Below are 21490 nucleotides of genomic sequence, written 5' to 3' on the forward strand. Positions count from 1 at the left end.
GTCATAAATGTATTTGATCACATATAAACTGCCTCTCCCATCTCCATCCCCCCAACTTACCATACCCCCCACCTGTATACTTTTAAGCTGGGGTGTGTTAGAGCTTGAAGGTGAAATATTCCCTATAGGATCTTATTTGAACACTTAGTCTCCAGTTGATGGTACTATTTTAGAGAGTTGTGGAACCTTAGGAATTGGAAGAAGTGAGTAATTGCTTAGCAGGCCTTAAGGTTTTATAACTAAGCCCCACTTCCTGTCATTTTTCCTGAATGTGGATGCAATGTGACCATGCAAGCTCCTGTTCCTGCAGAAACCATGCCTTCTCTGCCTGCTGCCATGTGTTCCTCAGCATGGTGAACATTTGCTTCTGGAAACGTAAATCAAATAAAGCCTTCTCCCTTCAGTTGCTTTTTTTTCAGGGTATTTTATCATAGGAAAAGAAACTAAGGCAAGGTGTTAGGAGTTTTTAAAATACAAGAGACACGTCTTATTCCAGAGTATCGTGCTAGTTCAGGAACCAGCTTGTACATCAAACCTCTTAATGAATTGAAAATCAAGCATGCTCATGATAATTTCGGCCAAAAAGTGTATTGAATGAATGTGCATATATTTGTATGATGCAATGTGGGCACGGAAGACAGCATGATTAAAGATCTAGGGTCCTTAGCACATGTTGGTTCAGCAAGAAGAGAAAGACAGCAAAATCTAGGGAAAGTCTGCAATGGAGACAGCTGGACTGGGATGGTTCTTTAAATTGTTGTCTCTAGACCTGTCAGAGCCTGGCTCATGCCTACTCTTCAAAATATTTTTCTACTTTATATTTGTGTGCATTATTTTGAATTTTTTAAATTTATAGAAAATAACCTCAAAAGTCTTTTGAAATTGTCAAATTTGTAATTAACTGACTCTTTTCCCATAATGCCACTGTACTTTCCATAGTGATATATTTAACCTGTTTTGTATTATTAAAGCAAGATCTTGATGTTTCCTGAATAAATAAATGTATATGAAAATATCTGAACTGCACTATGTCATTAGTAAAATGTGATTCTTTATGTAGTGTATATTTAATATTAATAATTAATAATCAGTGTAACATTATGTAATATAAAAGTATATTTTAACTTTAAACAAAATGGTACCAAAATAAATAATGTAGTTAAATAATGATGAGGTATAACTGACAAATGTAAAAATTTTATAACTTTATTTATGAAAACTCAGCTTCTAGAATTTCAGAAAAGATATCTTTGAAATATGAGTCAAAATGAACCTGTGTCTTCCAATAAACTTATTGTAATTTCAAAGATATATTTTCTTAGACTAGAATAACAATATGCTAAATGAAGTAGACAAAATTATAGAATAAAAGGACATACTAATGACATTTATCATCATGGACTATGACAGGATATGCCAGAACTCTTAGGGTTCTATCAATTTTACTTTGTTGAAAATGACCAATCGGCTCTTCCCTATGAGCCTTATTCTTTCTTCAGCAACATAATTAAAGTTGAGGATTCTTGATATAAGAAGAAGTTAATTTTCATTTCTTCCTAGTGACAATGTCTACTTTTCCATTTCATTTTACTGATTTTTTTGTTTATGATGAAACTTAAATTATCAATTAATGATATTTTAACTACTAGTGATAAAAGTGAACCTTGACACATTAATACAAACATGAGTAAATATTTACATGTTGTACTCTTTTAAGATAAAATAAAAATATTTTGATCTATATAACATATTTTACAGACTGACAATTTTAACTTGCTTTTGTATACATGTAAAACTTTATGACAATGATAAAAATACAAATGAGAGCTTACCATTCATCAAAGAAACTTCTTTTTTCAACAGATGGAGACCATTACAGATTTCTACAACTGGTCACACACAGGAAATAATTTTAAGATAAAATAAAAATATTTTGATCTATATAACATATTTTACAGACTGACAATTTTAACTTGCTTTTGTATACATGTAAAACTTTATGACAATGATAAAAATACAAATGAGAGCTTACCATTCATCAAAGAAACTTCTTTTTTCAACAGATGGAGACCATTACAGATTTCTACAACTGGTCACACACAGGAAATAAGTGTCTGAGAGATGCCAAGTCCTAAGTGATGCATCTACAATGGAACCTCAACACCTAGTGGAACAGGGGTAGAGAGAATACTACTGCATCTCTCAGTTCTCACCAGTGAAGCTTCCTCATACAACAGAGCACAATGAACACAGAAGAACACAACTGGCCAAGGTGTAGAGAGGAAGAGACTTCAGCATGCATGTCCCTGGTAGGATTCCTATATTAAAATTCACCCACCCATGGCTTAGGGACCATTGTGGAAGATTGGAAGAGCCAGGGTTGGTGCATGATCATAAGGAAAGTCTTCCAGGCCTCTGGGAACATGCTCATATGAACTTAGAGCAGTGGCGTCAGCATGCACAAGACATGCAAACTCAATCAGATAAAAACCCAACATAGATCTGGGGAAATGGAAAGTTGGTCCCAATCTCAGCCAAAGAACTATTGCTAGCTGATTACTGTTGGGTGAAGGAGATTTGATATTATTTAAAGGAGAGACTCTAGATGGGCTGACTAGACTCCAGTGGATGAACTTTCATTGAGGGTACACATACTTGATTCGATAGGTCTTAACATATATGACAGAATACATGCAATCTGGTGGCGTAGGATATATGGATGGGTGGATGGGGGAGGTGGTGTAAAGATTATTAGATGTTTTGTATGAAATTCACAAAAATTCAATTAAAACTGTACATTGAAGAAAAAACAAAAAAATCCAACAAATACATAAACAAATGAGACACCTTAGAATGAACTTAAAAAACTAATTAAAACATTCAAAAGAATACATTGGTAAAAGGTATCTAAGATTACCTTCAGAAACGTACTTAATATCAATGTTCTCAAAGCAAATATTCTATAAAAAATACTATAAAATTTAGACCTTAGAAGATTAATTCAATACATTTTAACAAGCTGAGTCAATTATAATGTGAAGTATTTTAAATGATGTTTGTTCTCACTTAGGATTTTTCTGAAGAGATGAAAAAAAGATTATTTGGGAAATAAGTTATGCTATTATTTAGAAAGCATATTAACCTTTACAATAAGAATTTTTATATTTTGATGGGTTTTGTACCTCCCATTTGTTATTTTGTTAATCCTCTCTGCTCCCTTAATACTCATCCTCTCTTCTAACATTCCTTTTAGTTTTGCATCAAATATATATATATATAATTTTTTGTTTTAATAGTTTAACATATTAAAATGACTTTATCACTTATGTTTTTCCAAAATATTAGGATTTGAGGAGTACTGAATCCATCATCACTACTTAGTTGACAAACGTAAAATTCAAGGTTCACATTTTGAGGTACCAAGAGTACCCTCTAAATGTCACAATCAAGCAAGCCTTCACTTATTTCTACTGAGCAAAGCAATATTATTAAATATATATGTATATATAAATCTAGATGCCAGGTATGAAAGAAACCATGTGAATTGTTTTTCTGATTCTGGCCCGGTTTACTCAATATGATTATCTGCAGTTCCATATACTTCCCTGAAAATGGCATAATAATTTAATTCTTCTTCAAGGATTAGTGGTGCACACCTTTAGTCCCAACACTCTGGAGGCAGAGGTAAGAGGATCTCTGTGAATTCAAGGCTAGCCTGACCTACATAGTAAGTAGACCAGCTGGGGCTATGGGGAGACCCTGTCTCAAAAAGACCAAAAAAATAAATAAATAAAAGAAAGAAAAAAAAAAAGAAAGAAAAAAAAGAAAAGAATGACTTAATAGAATGCTGTTTTAAAATTATTTTTTATTTGTTATTTTTATGTGTATGAGTATTTTTCCTGCATGTATGCAAATGCACCCATGTTATGCGATACCTGTGGAGGCCAGAAGAAAGCATCAGATTCCCTAGAACTGGAGTTATAAACCATTGTTAGGGAACTCTGCCTGAATGCTCTGCAAGAGTAGCCAGTGGTCATAACCAATGAGACTTTCCTCCACCCCTAGAATGCTGTCTTAATGGTAAGTAAATATTTTGCACAAGATATTATACACATTTCATTGAATCATCATGATGATATCATGGCCTGTCAAAAGTCACTATCCATGCTACTACCCAAAAGTCAAAGAAAAGGAACATAGAAAATTGATTTCACTTGTTAATAACTAAAATCACTTAATATCAGAACCTCATATGGAACCTTTAACTGCAAAAGGCATAATGTTAATTACTATGATTTTTTCTTGAAAATGGTCTCTTTATTCATAAAACATTTTGAAAATAAATAATAGAAAGCATAGGAAACAATGGGGAAGTTTAGAGTAAAAAAGAAATTAAAATAGATTTGGAAACTGAATTATGCAACTGAAATCATTCAATCTGCAATAGTAATCTCAATGTACCTTAAAATCAAAGCTTTGTTTCTCTGTTTGCTCTAAAAACAGAATCATGTATAACTGTGACTTCAGAGGTGATTAGAATTTCTTGAGTCTTAAAACCAATATGTTTACTTAACATTATTAAATTCTGGCATAATAGGGAAATTCAATAAAGTGTGCCAAGTGGTTTAATGAATAGACAAAGACAGAATCAGTATGTCAGTTGCCACATACTCCCAGATGTACCACTGAGCATGTGTTAGACCTGTGAGTTCCAAAACCCAGCACACCTTCTCCAGTGTCCCATACTCCCTGATCTAGCTGGGGTTGCATCACCTTTGTACTGGCACAGCTGGGTCAGCTCTACAGAACCTACTCTGCCCTGTGGCCAACCCCACACTCCCAGGCAGAGCTGCATTTGTTCAGCTTGTGCATCAGCCCAGACATACCCAGTTAAAAGTTCTATTTGTATGTTTTCTTGGTTAGCACCAAATTGGAATCACCCCCATCTCTCCAACCAGAAATGAACACAGACCTATCAGCACCGACCTGCTCACTCACCCACTCACTGTGTCCACCCTCCCTGTACCAGTATACATGCTTGCCCTTCTTGGAGGGCAGAAAATACACGCATCTCTGAGATCACTACTTAAACCCCACTTGGACATCAAAGACTGAGTGGATCCAAGACTAAATAGAAAAACACTTGTTTTAAACAGTTTCCAATTCATACATGAATTTATTCGTTCATTCATTCAACAAACAATGGCATAGTCTGTAGACAGGCATTGGCCTATGTGTCAGTAAACAATGTGAATGTCTAGGTAAAATCAATGTCATCTACAAGTCCATAATCTAGAAGTAAGGAGAGATAAATGAAAAACTAAATAAGTCAGCTATGGCAGCCAAACTCTTGAAAGGCTGAAGAAAGAAAAATAAGAGTTCCAAGGCAAGTTTGAGGTCAGCTTGAGCAATCTGCTAAGATTTTTGTCTTAGAAGGCCCTCGTAAAATCAACCCCCAAAACAAAAATCCTAAGTACAGTATAAGAACAAAAGTGCTGCCCATACAACAAATATGAAATAGAAGCATAAGAACAGGAGAACAAGGTCTGCTAGATGGCTCAGTGGGTAAACACATATGCTGCCAAGCTTCAATGCTCAGGGCCCACATGGTGGAAGGAGAGAATGGTCTCCTGCAAGTTGAGTTCTGACTGCTCATTCTCGGTGCGGCATGAACATGACTAAACATGTAAACCCACAGAAAATTAATTAATTAATTGTTGTAATAAAATTTTAAAAGAAGAAAAGGTGCATAGAACACAAATAAGATGCAAGGATGGGATGAAACACAACATAAGCTTACCACAGTTGAAGCTCTTTTTTCTGTTCACAAGAACATGACTTTAAGCACAGGTAAATACTCAAGAAGCAGAGGTGGTGGGGGAAGGGACAAGGAGAAATACCTTCTAAGATTTGTTAACAAAATGGACATGTCATACACTATCAACGTGCTGAAAATTCTGAGGAAGTCTGTGTTTCTAAGGGCTTCATTACTCACTCTAGGACCAAGCTCATTATTCTCCACCATGGTCATTCCAGAAGCTTCCAAAGTTTTCTCCACCATTTAAGCGGATACGTCCTATTAAGGGAGCCCTCTGTTCCGAGGGCCAAAACTGCATTTCTGATTTTCTACTCAATATGCCAAAAACTGGACTCAATACATTGCTTTCCAACTCTTCTCCGTCATATTCCTCTATCCTTCATCAGGAATTTTGGAATTCATAATGCTGCTTTGCACTCTTTTGTCTACTGTATTCAGCATATATTTTTAAATGACTCTCCCTGGCTAACATCCTTGCCACATCTGCTGTGGCCTGCAGATCCGTATCTGTCTTCTGCTGCTTCTTTTTCTGATCTATGGTCACTGTACTTAGTGTATTAAATGCTTTATTTCAAGAGCCACCCACATAATTTTCATAATTCCAGTTTTCCTTCTCTCTAGGATTATGTGAAACATAAAGTTATTTTAGCTAAGTGTAAGTGAAATATATTTGCTACCAACAGCTTGGAAATCTTATAAAAGTTTGTTTCTATGGAGAAGGCATACTAATCATGCCATCCCCCAAAAGTATGTAATATGAAGAAAGACAATCTTCTTTTCAGCATATAATCGATTTGACACCTGTCTATACATCATGTATGTATGCTTGGTACAATAATTAGGTGATGATGACTTCCAATCAAGAAGAGAAGCATGATTTCTCCTGAAACATATACTTTGGCTGATTTCTATTAAGCAGAAACTCATGCAAATGAAAGAGTTATAACTGATTTCACATATAGAACTGAAGGGACTATTCACTGTTTTCTGCATGTAGTGTCACTGATATGGGATGTGGTTTAATCACGAGGAGTGATGGTTTTTATTCCACAATTTCCCTTTATGTTTGTCAGTGCAATTCTAAAACAAGCTTGCTGGCAATTTGATAATAAGAGAGGGGGGGAAAGACACGCTTTTCCAAGTAAGAAAAACTAACAATTAAGATTAAATGTGGGGAGAGCCTGGAGAGATGGCTCAATGGTTAAGAACACTGGCTGCTCTTACAAAGGACCTGGGTTCGATTCTCAGCACCCATGTGGCAACTAATAATAGTCCATAACTTCAGTTCCAGGAGAATTCAATGCTTTCTTCTGACCTCCTCTGGTATTGCATGACACAGGTTTATTTACAAACATGCAGGCAATATATACCCATACACATAAAATAAAAATAATAAAATATTTTAAAAAGATTAAATGAGGGATGTAATGTAACTCAACAAAGTTATATATATATATATATATTTAAATGCATTCTAGACATAAATGATAAAATCAGTTGACATGCCACTGTGGATGAGGGAAACTTGACAGGATCCCAGGACAACATGAAGAAATACAGGCAAACAATGGATACTGAGGGATGGAGAATCAGTTTTCTTCAGGGACTAGCTCTGTGAGAGAGGTTATTTAATCTCAACTGGGATTAGATATACCTCCACGTACATACAAGTACCACTAAATGAGAGGGAGTTGGAAGGGGACAGAGAGGGGTGGAAATAATTCAAATAAAATACTTGTATGAAATTTTGAAAAATAAAATATTTTAGAGACACAGTCTCACTCTGTAGCCTTGGCTGGCCTCGAACTTACAGAGGTATGCCTGCCTCTGCCTCCCAAGTGCTGTAATTAAAGGCATGTGCTACCATGACTGGCTGACAGATTATACAACTAAGAAATTGGTTTTTCCACAACACTCACTTTATATAAACACTATATTGGTGTATTACTGTATTGGGGACTATTTTGGTATCATTTGAGAACATTGCCTTTTTTCATCTATTAATTATGGAAATCACTGTAGATGATATGGGTTATTTGAAAATCATTGAATCATTTCGTCTAGGCCGACTCTTATCCAAGATAATATTCAATATTCTAACTCTAGTTGGATTCCAAACTAGGTACCTCTCACTGAAAATCCTTAAACCTAAGCACAAGCTCATGAAGTTCACAATCAAATTTGTTTGTCTTGAAGTTTATTTTGCTTTAATTTATTTATGTTCTCTAGTTCCAATTTATGCTAAACTCACCTGTCTTGAACACCAGTTATTAGCTTCAAACATCATGTCCTACCTGACTGAAATACTTCTTGTATTTTTCTCTCACTTGTAATCATGAATGCACAGAATCAGACAACAGAGAAAATTCTCTCTTCTCTCATTTAGCTGGGATATATGCATATATTACTAAATGACCAAGGAATCAGGGTCTGTCTTTCCTATCATTTCTATAAAGTCAGGAATACTTTCTCTTTATTTCTTTCTTTCTGTTTTTTTTAATCACACAAAAACCTGTACAGAACATTTTGATAGGTATTTTCAGATGCATTTAAAATTGATCAGTTATGAAAGTTATAATGTATTCCATGATACAAAAATAGTGCTGAAATCTCAGGCAACACCAAAATTATAAAATATATGATACCTGGTGTTTTTCTAAAACATAAGAATTACCTTGTCCAAGTTGTCTGATTAAAAGATGCCTTCTGACACACTAATTACCAATGATACCCCTGAGTGAAAGCTCCTCATGCAACTGAGACTTCTAGACTACTCATTTTCACCTTTTACATATTTCAAGTGCTAATCTCATCTGCCAAATGTGAAAATATAATTCAATCAAATTTTAAAATCCTCTAGATTAGCTGTAAGAAAAAAAAGCTCAGTTAGTAAAGAATGGCAAAGTATATTTTAACATCTTAGATATTTGCTACCTGCTATATAAACACATTTAAATATAAAATAGATTTTTGATCATTCATGTAATTATACATATTTAAATAATTCAACTTGATCTTTTATAGAAAGACCTACTATTAAACACATTTTCATTTATATAAATGGACTATCTTAATCTAGTGTCCTTATTAATATATAGTCATGCTTCATTACCTATCTATTTAAGAGAGTTCTTTGTTGCTTCTTGCAATATATCTTTCATGTTTTAATGATTTATCTTTTAATTATAAGCCATAGCTTATTGAACAGAGATATTGATGGGTTCCACATGTTAGAGACACATATTAATAAAATGGTCTCAAAGAATACATCAAAGCATAGTATAGCTTCTCCAGTAGTGGTATGGACTGGCAAAGGAGATCTGAGGAAACACACTTAGCACAGCACCTAGGAACCATAAAAGCTTTATGGAAAAGACAGCTTTCAAGATAAATTCTAAGAATATTTTCCAATGAGCAATTTCAAGGAAAATGAAAGGCAAAAGAAAATATGCAATTTTCTAGGAAAGGAAACAAAGATGTTTTGTGCGGTCCATGTCACAAGGAGGATTACAGGAAAATGCTAGGAACATAAACTTCATCCTGTAAAAAGAGAGGATCTGTGTTTTTTAAAAAAATATATTTTATTATTTTTATTTTGTATGTATGCGTGTATTGCCTGCATGTATGTGATTGCACCCGTGTCGTTCAATGTTGCGGCGGTCAGAAGAGGGCTTCGGATTCCCCTGGAACTGGAGTTAAGAACGGTTCATAGCTGCCATGTGGGTGCTGAGAATCAAACCCGGGTTCTCTGCAAGAGCCGTCAGTGCTCTTAACCACTGAGCCACCTCTCCAGCTCCAGGACGTGTGTTATTTTAACCATGGAAATAGGAGGCCACAGTTTTCATACTCCGTTCTGGTGTCTTGGTGTAATTTTCTCTGTGTGCTAAGGCATAAGAAAGTTAGCCACAGCCACACAGGCTTGACACATAATGCTATTAATCTTATAATTAAATGGTGCAGAAGTCATTCCTTTGTGGGTTAAATGGATAAAGATGTCCCTCCTGAAATTTAATTATTTTTATTTGGGAAGTCATGATTGTTAAAATCTATGAAATGTGGGTTATCCATATCGGACACATATACTTCTGGTAAGGCCAACAGCTTTTTATGATTAACCAATCTAGAGTTTTAACAGGGAAAATAGATAATTTAATTTTCAAGCATAAAGTAAGAAGGAAAATAAAAAATCCTTCTGGAAAAGGATTTTTGTAAACATAAAATTAGAATTAACTGGGTTCCATACTTAAATTCACAGATGATATGTATATGTACATTATGTGTGTAAATAGTATAATTTTGTCTTAAGCTTCCTACTTGTACATATTTGAGTGTCATAAAGTTGTGGTGTACAGATATCATAAAAATATCCCCCTATTAACATTTATTTATTTTTAATTTCCATCCATAAAGTGACAGTACAAGAAACTATACTATATTGATGCACTTTGGTGATAATGATATTTTATAAAATGTGTGTTTGCATCATACAGAGTCCAGGAACCTCTGAACAGAAAAATGTAGACAGTAGTATATGCATAAAATATAGAAATGAGAATTCACACATAAAGAATTATGGAAATTGTGTCAGATATTTTATACAAAAGGTGTTTGCATGTATGTGTGTAGGAGTGTGAATGTGTTTTATTAAATTAAAATGCAATGAAAAACAAAACCTTGTATTTAGAATATATTTAAGCTTCTTATCTTCACCATTTTACTTTGAATATTTAAATAAAAATATCCTAAAAGTTTGATGACATGCAACTTCAGAAAATTACAGAAACATTTTAGATGCTTAATGATGAGATGGAATCAAACACGGTGTTATTCATGCTGAGGTGTCTAAATGTGTTTACACATGTTAACTGCTATACTGAAATGACTTTAAGACAGTCAGCATTGAAATTCCAATTCTATGAGGAAAGACCCTTCCAGAAGCACATTTACACCATTTCAACATAAGAATCAGTTTTGAAAGTTTAATCCTTTTAGAATGTATTTCTTAACAAATGGCACTCTTATGCAGCATTTCACTTCTTTTCACTTATTTTTATACATTTTATACCAAAGAAAGCATACTATCTTAAAAATAGGTTAATGTACACAAGTAAGAAAAATAGTGAAAATTATTTCCTTTGAAAATGAAAGCAAAGATTCAACTATTGAACTATTTATCTCATGCTTTAAAAATTCTTTCCTTTTCAACAAAAATCCAAAGCAAAAATAGCAAAAAAAATACAATCAGACCGAATCACATTGCTCACTATTGTAAAGTTCAAAATCAAATATTATTTTGTATTGTTAAAAATGTGGGAGAAAGATGCTCATATCTGCAAACACTTATATTTTACCTGAAATGCAAGGCTTTTAAATAAATATGTTATCACATCAACAAAACTGTGCATTCCAGTGTATTTTCAGAGAAAATCATCTGTCAAGGAAGGTGTCAGTAAGATCTTCGCTGAAGGAATTGTAAAAGGCCCATGTCATGACTGAGCATATGGGATTCAATGACCCTTAAACTTTTAAGTCACTGAAGTAGAATACCGAATGTCAAAAGCTGCCCCACGCAGTCAGCCGCAGGATATTGTAGAGTGTTTATGTCAGTATACAGGGAAGAAAAAAACGTAATAATTCTGTGCACAGCCCCGGGCACTGGCACTTTGAATCACTGCCACAATAGGCAGATCACCACTGGGAAGAGGATGTATCTGGAACAACACAGACTTGCACTATCTGTAGACATCAGTGTAAAACAGGAGAAGTGACAGAAGGGATTAAAAATAGAAGTATAGAAGGGAGAAGAGAAAGAGAGAAGTCAATTAAATCTACTGACTACAGTTTGCAAAGGCAAGAGACTTTAGAGATGTAATGTTCATTTATCCAGAGCCTCTTTAAAAATTCTGATTACCTTTGATATATTATTGCTCTAAATCTCGGTAATTTTTCCCAGAACACCATATACAGCCAAAATAATAATTAAATGGCAGGCTTTTATATTTCCAGAATGTAAACTGTGCAGAGAAAAGAGGCTCATTGGCCCTTGTAATGATGACAAAATCGAATTTTAAGTCAACTTTAGTGCTGAAAGGTATCATTTGAAGATAAAAAGAAGTAAAACCCCATTTAGTTTATATTTAAACATGTTCTACATTGACGGATGATTTATCCCTAGGCAATCGAGACGTATTTGTCAGGCAACACTTTTGTAGATTACATAAATCATTTTGGCTCTTTGATAACACAGAAAATCTATCTTAATGAGTTTCTACTTCACCTCAAATTGAATAGCATAGTAAACATGGTACTTAAGCCTCCCATGTTAGTGCTTGCTTGCACATTGCACACATCACAAAATTAAATAAGAGGCATTATCTTATACCATGCATATAAAAAGACTGCTCTTTTTTCTTAACCAGAGGACTTAGTTTTCAAAGTTCTATAAAATGCCTTGTAATTCTACTCTGTGATGCTTAAGGAAAGTAACTTTTAGCACAACATTCACCATATTACAGTAATAAAAAACACTAGACACAACACAGTCACAACTTTCAACACTGATACTACAGGGTGTTTAAAATCCCTTTGAAAAAGTGTTCTCTTACTTAGCTTGAATTCACAGACAAAGATACTGCCATCCTATTTCCACATTCAAAAATGGGTTAACTTGCCATGCGCCTTTTCCATTCCACAATACTTCCACACTTTTCGCTTTTCCTTTCATTATATTTCTCTTTATTAAAAGTTTAACTTCCTAAGTAGTGAAGCCATTTAAAGCACACTTACTTGAAAAGTGTAAAATCGGGTCCCATTAGGAGGATGCACTTTAGGGGAGCCAGAAACGGTGTTCATATCCGAGAAAATCATTTCTGATCACAGAGACAATATAATCCACAAGGAGCTACAGATGCCGAGCAGAGCTTAGTGTACAGACAAATCCGTGCATGCATTGAGGGAGACTCGAGGGTAAAATGAAATCTGCCCCATCCTTCTTGGAAACACAAGGAAGATTTTGAGAAGCTTTCTTCTACATCTGAAATCTAAGCTGAAAGGGCATCAGCTACTGACCTCCGTGCAGCTAGTTCTTTAAACAATGTTTCAAAAAATTAAAAACAGAAGGGAAAAAGCAAGAACAAACCATAAACTGAGCTTATGCAGAATCTGGCAGTGCTGTGGACCTGCCCATCTGTTCTCGGTGATAATCACCTCCCTCCACCACAGTCTAGCAGAGTGATTATGCTAAATATCCTGGTTAACCAATAACGTGCAGTTTCATTTCAGGGAGGCATGCACAGTGTTATTCAGAGGACCTCTTCTGACTAAGCAGAGCATGTTTTACACGCGGCTTAAAACTGCGATTAGTAACTGATGAGTGCTTTTATCACTCTTATTTTTGCATGTTTCTCAGTCTCTTTGTCATGCCCAGTCTTTTCAAAAAGGTGCTAATTCCTTTAAAAAGCCCTTTATAAAGTTAAGAAGTCTCTCATAATTTACAGATCAAAGTACAGCTAGCTAAGGTAGTGAAAAGCAACAGATACAATGCAGTAAAGCTCAATAATAAGAGGAATATTAGCCAAAAAATTACAAAGGAATACAAAGAATATCTTTTTCTGAACTACCAAAAACAAAATTACAAATACGTTCGATATTCTGTAATTTCTTCTACCTTAGCCCAAATGCTAATATTTACAATATCTTAAATGTCACACATTTGTTTTAATTAAGCTTATTTAAAATATAGGACAATTAATAAAATACATTTTATATATATGAATTTTTGACACAAGATCAAAAAGTGTTTTTAAACACTGAATTTGCAAAACATGCTTGTTTTTCTGTCTTTAACAAATTATTCAGTCTGTATAAAATATCATTTTCAGATGACTTAACTTCTAGAGGTAAAAGTAAATGTACCATTTACACATAGTTCAAAGGTAGAGACTTCAGAAAGACAGAACACAGAATGAGCCAAACCTGTGTTTTAGCAAAAGTATCTAAGTTCAAACAGCTATATATCATCAAGGACTTGGAACCACCTGCTTTGAAGAGAGAGGTGATAAAAGGGGAATGAACAATCATAAAACAAATTACTACCACCAGACAACAGTGGCACATGCCTGTAATATCTGCAGTAATTTCAGAGGCTGAGGCAGGAGGATTACAGTGAATTCCAGACTAGTCTGGGCTATATAGCAAGACCCAATCTCTAAGACAAAATAAAATAAAAAGAATCTCCTTTAAATTATTATTCGCTTATACTCCCAGCAGTGGAGAAGAGGGGAAACTTAACCTTTATTCTTGGGGGGAGAGACTATCTAAATGTGTTATATGGAATTCTTTAAAGACAATTTCTCAGGGCTGAGGAGATGGCTCAGTGGATAAAGAAAATGATGAATAGGCATGGTAGCCCACTGGTAACTCCAGCTGAAAAGGCAGACATAAGATCTTCAGAGCAAGCAGACTAACAAGGCCTGCCGTAGTCCCGAGCTCTAATTTTGACGGAGAGACCCTGCCTTAGTATATAAGATGGGTAATCAATTGAGCGTAATTCCCTAAATCAACCTCGGGCCTCCATCTGAACACACACACACACACACACACACACACACACACACACACACACCATATGTGAAAATGGAAAGAGAAAAATATTTCTCATTCTTCATCATTTTCAAGTGTTTGTTTATATCAATATAAACTCTTGTATTCACTTTATCTTTTATGTTGTTTGGTATTTCATATTCTTATCACTGTTCACAGTATCTCAGCTTTGGCCACACTGGTAGCTGTTTCATATCGGGTTGGCTTCTGTTTTCTTTTCTTTTTTTAATTAATTTTTTTTTACTTTTATTTTTTAGGGAAGCATTTCATTACAACTTTAACATACTCAATAACAATTTCCAGAGCAAAGATACCTCTCTTTCAGAAGTGGCTATAAAATTTTTAGGTTCACAGTTGAATTAATACAGTTATACAATATTGAACCAGTATAAACCTTGTAAGACATAAAATTGAATGACTTTTTTAGAAGAAGCATTTCATTACAGCTTAAATTTTATAGCCACTTTTGAAAGAAATGTGTCTTGGCTTCTGTTTTCTTTTAACATGACTGCATCCTTTTATTCTTTCTTTCTTTTTCTTTCTTTTTTGAAGTACTTAAATAAATTTTAAATGTTTTTCTCTTGTATCAATCATCTAACTTGCTAAAACTGTTAATCTCTTTCACCATAACTGTATTACTGCCAGTAAACTTGAAAAAAAATTTCTTTTTCAATAATTATTTACGTGTGTATCCTGCTTTGTTTAAAAATAACATTTAAAAAAAGCCAGGTGTGTTGGTGCATGTCTTTAATCCCAGCACTTGGAAGGCAGAGGCAGGTGGATCTCTGTGAGTTCAAGGCCAGCCTGGTCTACGTAGTGAGTTCCAGGACAGATGGGGCGACAGGGTAACCCTGTCTCAAAAAAACCAAAAAAAAAAAAAAAAAAAAAAAAAAAAAAGAAAACCAAAAAAACCAAAAAACAAAACAAAAACAAAACATAAAACACAGTATCCAAAACAATCCGCTTTTTTCAAGTTAATATTTCCTCTCTCTTATATCTTAACCCTCATTGAATTCTTTCAAATTGGGTTGTTAAATTTTAAATGGGACCATGTAGACTTACTGTCTCTGAAGAATAGCACGCATGCAAATATCACGGTTCATGGGCTGGAGAGATGGTTCAGTGGTTAAGACCACTTGCTGCTCTTGCCATTGGACCCAGGTTGAATTCCCAGCATCCACATGGTAGTTAACAACTGTAAGTAACTCTAGTTCCAGAGCCACTGACGCCCTCTTCTGACCTCCATGGGCACTGCACAACATGTGTGCACCTATCTACATGCAGGAAGTACACTCATACACATAAAATAAATATAATAAATAAAATATCAAAAAATAATCAGGGTTCATTTCACTGGGAGACTTGTGAGTATTGCTTCACCTTGTAGTTGGAGGAAGCATTTACCTTATATTCTCCAAAGAGCTGTGAATAGAACAAAGTTCTAAACGGCAAACCTGCAGCTTCTTGGAAGCTTGGACTTTAAGGAAAATATATGTTTGCAAAACAGGTCATTATTAGAAATGAAACTTCCATGTAGTTGTAAACAAGGTCCAGCATAATTAAGATTAAAATATAACAAGATGTCTTATTAGTATAAACAGACAATAATTTAGATATTCTAGTAAAAACTCATATCTGGTATGTTCATATACATATGGAATTATCATCAGAAACAAATCATTTTATTTTAGCTTGGAATTCTGAAACTATTTATCAATACAATGTGTTTCTTCAAATTTATTTTGTAGGAAGGGATGTATCTATGAATTATTCTTGAAAGAGGTAGAAAAAGAAACAGTAATGGTATATAATTGTCATACATTCTGGTGCTTTATTCTAGGGGTGTTTGTTTTTTTGTTGTTATTGTTGGCTTTTGTTGAGACAGGGTCCTTGCCTCCCAAGTGCTAAGATTAAAGGTGTGTCCCACCGTGCCCAGCTTGGTGCTTTATTCCAAATGTTACTGGAATTGTTGATGTATATCATCTTCCTTCAACTTTCATCCTATGTTAATCATATTATCTCACTCCTTTGAAAGTCTTTTTGGAAACAACTCAATTTTGTTCTCTGTCTGATAACAACAGAAAAAGGGCTATAGCAATCTAAAGACTGCCAAGTACAAAGAACCATACTGTGCTCACTGAGGTTGTCCAGGTCAAGGTTCTTTCCACCATCACTGTGTGAACCATGAGTCTTGTATGGAGTATGTCATTGGGTAGGAAAGCCTCTGCCTCACTAGGAAACGCATCCACTGCTTTGTATTATAACTTAAAAACAATAATAAGAATTAAATTTACTCCACCACATTTACCAAGTTTTGCCACAGAGGAGCACCACCGAGTTTGGCCTAAGAAGGTATGAGTTTAGGCAAAATATCCTTGAGCTAGCCCAGAACTCCTCTGAGTTCTTGATCTAACAATTTATCTAGCACTGTGATTTTCAAAGTGCATCAGTTTGCTCCCTTAGATGTATATAGTTTTATAAAAGTATGTAGATACTCTCCATTATAAATAATAAGACTATTAAGAGATTTAACTTAATAATCTATTGATTTCTAATGAATTTATGAAGATAGTATGAAATTGAAACAGCACAATTGAATTTCCATAATTTATTTTTCAGAAAAACAAAGAAAATCAAATGAAAATATCTTAAAAATTGAAATACTTTTATCATTTCTTACTCTTTGATTTCCTTTTTACCTTCACATAATGTGATCTTACTGTATTGTATTATTCTACTATTTTAAAAAATTAAAAATGAAATTTATGTGTATGTGTTGACTTTCATTCATTCATAAAGAAAAAATGAAGTTTTTATTTTTTTGTTTAAAAATCAGTTCCCAGGATGTTCTGGTAAATTACGAAGTACAGATTTGTTAGTGTAAGTATTTTAGTTGGTCATATAGTGTCTGTGGTTAGTGATCATATAGATAATTTATGATTGAACTGAGAAGAAAAGCTATGAATCATTATGCTAGAAAAATAATCATAAACAAAGGTTATTCTTGGTTAGCTGGTCTTTGGTCTTCCTACTCATGAGAAACCCAAAATTGTGTCTACAGTTGAAGAACTCTTGAACCACTTGAAAAGATAACACACTGAAAATATCCCCTTTATGAGATTTATGTCATCCAAAAGGAATTCAGTACAGGAGAAAATTCAAATAAGCTAATTGGTTGGAACTGATGTCATGGACATAAATTTTCTGAAAACATACAAAGGAGGGAAATAACATTGAGGCCTTTTATGTTTCAAAGATGTACATACCAATATGCCTTCTTTTGATCTGGGAAATATATTAATATTATATACAAAACTTGACTGTGGAAAAAGTGATTATTTTACCCTAAATAGAGAACTCCATCCTATTACAACTACTTCTTCCTCTCTTTATTTCTCCCAACACTTTTCATTCAGCTTTGCATGAATCAAAAGCTGAAAATCAAGGATCTGGAGAGACTGCTTTTTCAGAGGACCCAGTTGTGAGTCCCAGCACTGACATGGCAGCTAACAACCATCTGTAACTCCAGTTCCAGGGGATCTGACACCCTCTTCTGACCTCTGCAAGCATTGCATGACAAGGAGTCACTTACATACATGCAGACAATACAGTCATATGTATAAAATACAAATAATAAATAAAATATTTTTTAAAAGCTAACAGCCAAAATGTCTTTACTTTGGTATTGTGCCCAGACTCTAGACAATGACTATAAAAGATGCAGTATGATCCTTAAAGAACTTTATATTTCATAGGACAAGCATCAATTAACAATAGGTAGTTAACTAGCAAGAGATTTGTAGTATAGTGTAGTGAGTACTAGTAAATGACATAGCTTAGGGATCCCAAGTGTGCTGGTCCAAAAAGTACCTTACAAGAGGGCTATGTTAGAGTAGTCCCAACAGAAAGAGAGGGCTAAAGGCTTCCCAGAGAGAAGGATCAATGAGTAATAAAGACTGTGATGCATAATGGACTAAGAAATAGAGCTGATATCATTTCAGGGCATAAAAGGTAACTGCTCTGGATACATTTTTTACATAACTTGAAAAGTGAAATTAGTAGACTTTAATCTAGTTGATAATTTACTCCTCTTCAACTAAGTAAAACATTTTTGTCTGAAAAAGCAATATGGAATGTAGAGTTATTCTCTCATACCTTTCACAAGTATGTTTTGACATCATTCGTTTTTACAATTATGTTTTGACATCACACTTTTTAAAATTTTTAGTTTTTTTTTTCATTTTGGGGGGAATTTTTGAGATTTTCAAACAAATATAGTTTGTTGGTATTTAGATTCTCCTCCCCTTCTGCATCTCTCCTATTGCTCCCACCCAATCTACTGATCCCTCATATATATATATATGTAGTATAATATATATATATGTACATGTGTATAAAATGTAGTCTGTAGAGTCTATAGAGTTTAATTTGTGTCCCCAAATGCCCTTCAGTGTGAGTTCATACACTGGACCAGTCAAGAATTCCAAAGAATTCCATCCCTGTAAGACAGTGATTTTCCCCCTCCCAGCAGCCATCAGTTGCCAAAAGTCCCTTAGGGTGGGTTGGAATTACTGACCTACCTTCCCATGTGTATGCTGGGATTTTGTCTGGTTTGAGCTTGCATAGAGCTTGTGTGTGCTGTCACCATTTCTGGGAGTTCATATGACTGGATTATCAGCTGTCTGGAAGTCTCTCATCATTCTTGATTTTGAGATAATAGATTTCCAAGATTATTTTAGAATGCCAAATAAACTTCCTTCTTAATTTGATTACTTTCAGTTAATCATAAGACTATAAAGGCAGTAACTTGAAATAAATGAGCATATATTTTGGAGACTAAAGAAATATCTCAGTGGGTAAGAGCACTTGTTGTGTAGGCATGAAGACCTGAGTTTACATATTCAGAATCTGCACAGAAAAGTTGGACGTGGCAGCATGTACTTTTAACCCCAGCACTGGGGAACAGAGACTCGAGAATTTCAAGAGCTCTTTGTCCAGTCAGGTTCTGGTTCAGTGAGAGATCTTGTCTTAAGGAAATAAGGTAGAGAGCCATAGAGGAAGACACCTGATGTCCTGCTCTGGTTGACACATATGTGCATACAGACCTACACATTCATTCCATGTACCACACACACATACATCACATGCACAACATATATACACAAAGATATCCAGAGAACTTGTAGCACAATACTGTTTTTAAAATGACATTTAATATTCTCTTGGTAACAGTATTTATTTTCCAGGCAACATCTACTATAATAAGGAAATGTAAAGTGTTCAATTGCTACAGACATTTCATCACAAAAAGTCCTCTCAAGATGGACCAAGAGAAGGAAATTAAGACTATAAACTCTAAAGTTTAATTCTAGCATTCTCAAACATTTAATTTTTATATAAATCAAATGAAAATGAAATGTTTGAAAGTATGAATAAATTATACTATCTTAGAAACTGATAAAATAAAAAAAATCCTGAAACCCAGCACTTGTTTTTAATTGACTAGCAGAAGTTATATAGTACATCATTCTGCCTTTGAGAATACTTTTTGCCTCCTAACGTGCATGTTACCTGCTTGGATTTATATTAAGTCTAATGTTCTTCATGTAATTCTATAGTCTGTCAATATAAACATTCAAGTCAAATATGTTTTATCAAACTTCAAATTATTTTGTTTGAAAAAGTAGTTGTGAGGGGATGGAGAGAGGCTTGGCAGTTAAGAGAATTTGCAGCTTAAACATGAGGTCCCAAGTTCAAGTTGCATTGCCCATTTTGGATGGTTCACAAACACCTGTAACTCCAGCCCCAAGGGATCTAACACCCTCTTCTCATCTCTAGGGACACATATATGTATCCATACAGACATGTGCATAAATTAAGGAAAATATGTCTTTAAAAAGATAGTTGTGTGACAATTTCTAATTCACGGTAAGCAATTTGTTATAGCTTATTTCATTCATTTATGGGCATGTGTTAGAAGCTCAGAACTTTGTTACTGTGATAAAAAAATTTTGAAACTTAAATAAGTGCATCATAAAAACAACTCATTTTCTGTTATAATAAATTTCCAGATGAAAGAGAACATATTAAAAGAATTCAGAGGGGCTTAGGATGGAGACGAGTTGGGGGGGTGTGGGGCAGCAAAAGAGGGAGATATCACTATAATTTGCATCACAGCCCTATAAGGTAACAAATAATTTTGTCAGCAAGCATTCAATTATAAGTCATGCCAGATGGAATGAAATTCGCAGCCCAGATGGACACTGCATATTTGTGAATCCATATGGGCAGCCTATGAAAGTTCCCTAAGTATATACTGCTAGCTAATTTCTCTCTCTCTCTCTCTCTCTCTCTCTCTCTCTCTCTCTCTCTCTCTCTCTCTCTCTCTCTCTCTCATTTATTCACCTCAAGATCTATCAGTATGTTATTCTTACATTTATAATACCGTTGTACACAAAGATGACACTTTACTTATAATTAACCCTCCTGAATTTACTTTTTAAAAAATAATATTTTATTGATTCTTTGAGAATTTCCTATAATGTATTTTGATTCCCCACCCCCACACCTACTCCCTCACTTCATATCCCTTACTATTCTTTAAGTCCTTAGTTCCCCAAATTCTTTTGGGGGTGGATTCAGTCTGGTCTATTCAACCCAGCATCCACCCCCTTAAAGAAAACTGAATCTACCTCTCCTACAGGTATCAATTGTCAATAGTTTCTCAGCTAGGGCTAAAACTTCATGTCCAACTCACCCCTCTGTGCTAGGTTTTTGTCTGGCTTGAGCTTACATAGGTCTTGTTTGTGCTAACACAATTGCTTTGAATTCCTATATGCAATTTCCATGTTGTGTCTGTAAAAGATGATTTCCTTGTATTACCATCCACTTTTGGATCTTACAATCTTCTCCAATGATCCCTACATCCTACCCTTCATCTTCTATTTCCTGAAAATTACATTGGCTACACACTGAGCGAAAGAGTTCATTAATTTATGCATTTCTCTAAATAATCATTATAGATGTATAAGACAGTAGCTATAGTTAAAACTGAGTACAGAGTAAGTGGAC

General features: G+C 34.5%; 1 protein-coding gene and 1 pseudogene across 24 annotated transcripts in view; both read right to left on the bottom strand.

Moving 5' to 3' along the window:
• Positions 1-6061, bottom strand: part of LOC108491726 — a 96313-nt pseudogene extending 90252 nt beyond the window's left edge.
• Ppfia2 (PTPRF interacting protein alpha 2) overlaps positions 1-21490 on the bottom strand; it is a 580223-nt gene that overhangs the window by 370827 nt on the left and 187906 nt on the right. For 9 of the 24 annotated variants that reach the window (XM_029555680.1, XM_008852292.1, XM_029555676.1 and 6 more), the window contains exon 1: positions 12605-12965. The exons of the other annotated variants lie outside the window; for them this stretch is intronic. In XM_029555680.1, coding sequence (XP_029411540.1) covers positions 12605-12685 — 81 coding nt within the window. In that variant the 5' untranslated portion in view covers positions 12686-12965. Of the gene's footprint in view, positions 1-12604; positions 12966-21490 lie in introns of those variants that run through there. 24 annotated transcript variants of the gene reach the window in all.

The sequence above is a fragment of the Nannospalax galili genome, unplaced genomic scaffold (assembly GCF_000622305.1).
Source record: "Nannospalax galili isolate Female #2095 unplaced genomic scaffold, S.galili_v1.0 scaffold390, whole genome shotgun sequence".
NCBI classification, from domain to species: Eukaryota; Metazoa; Chordata; class Mammalia; order Rodentia; family Spalacidae; genus Nannospalax; species Nannospalax galili.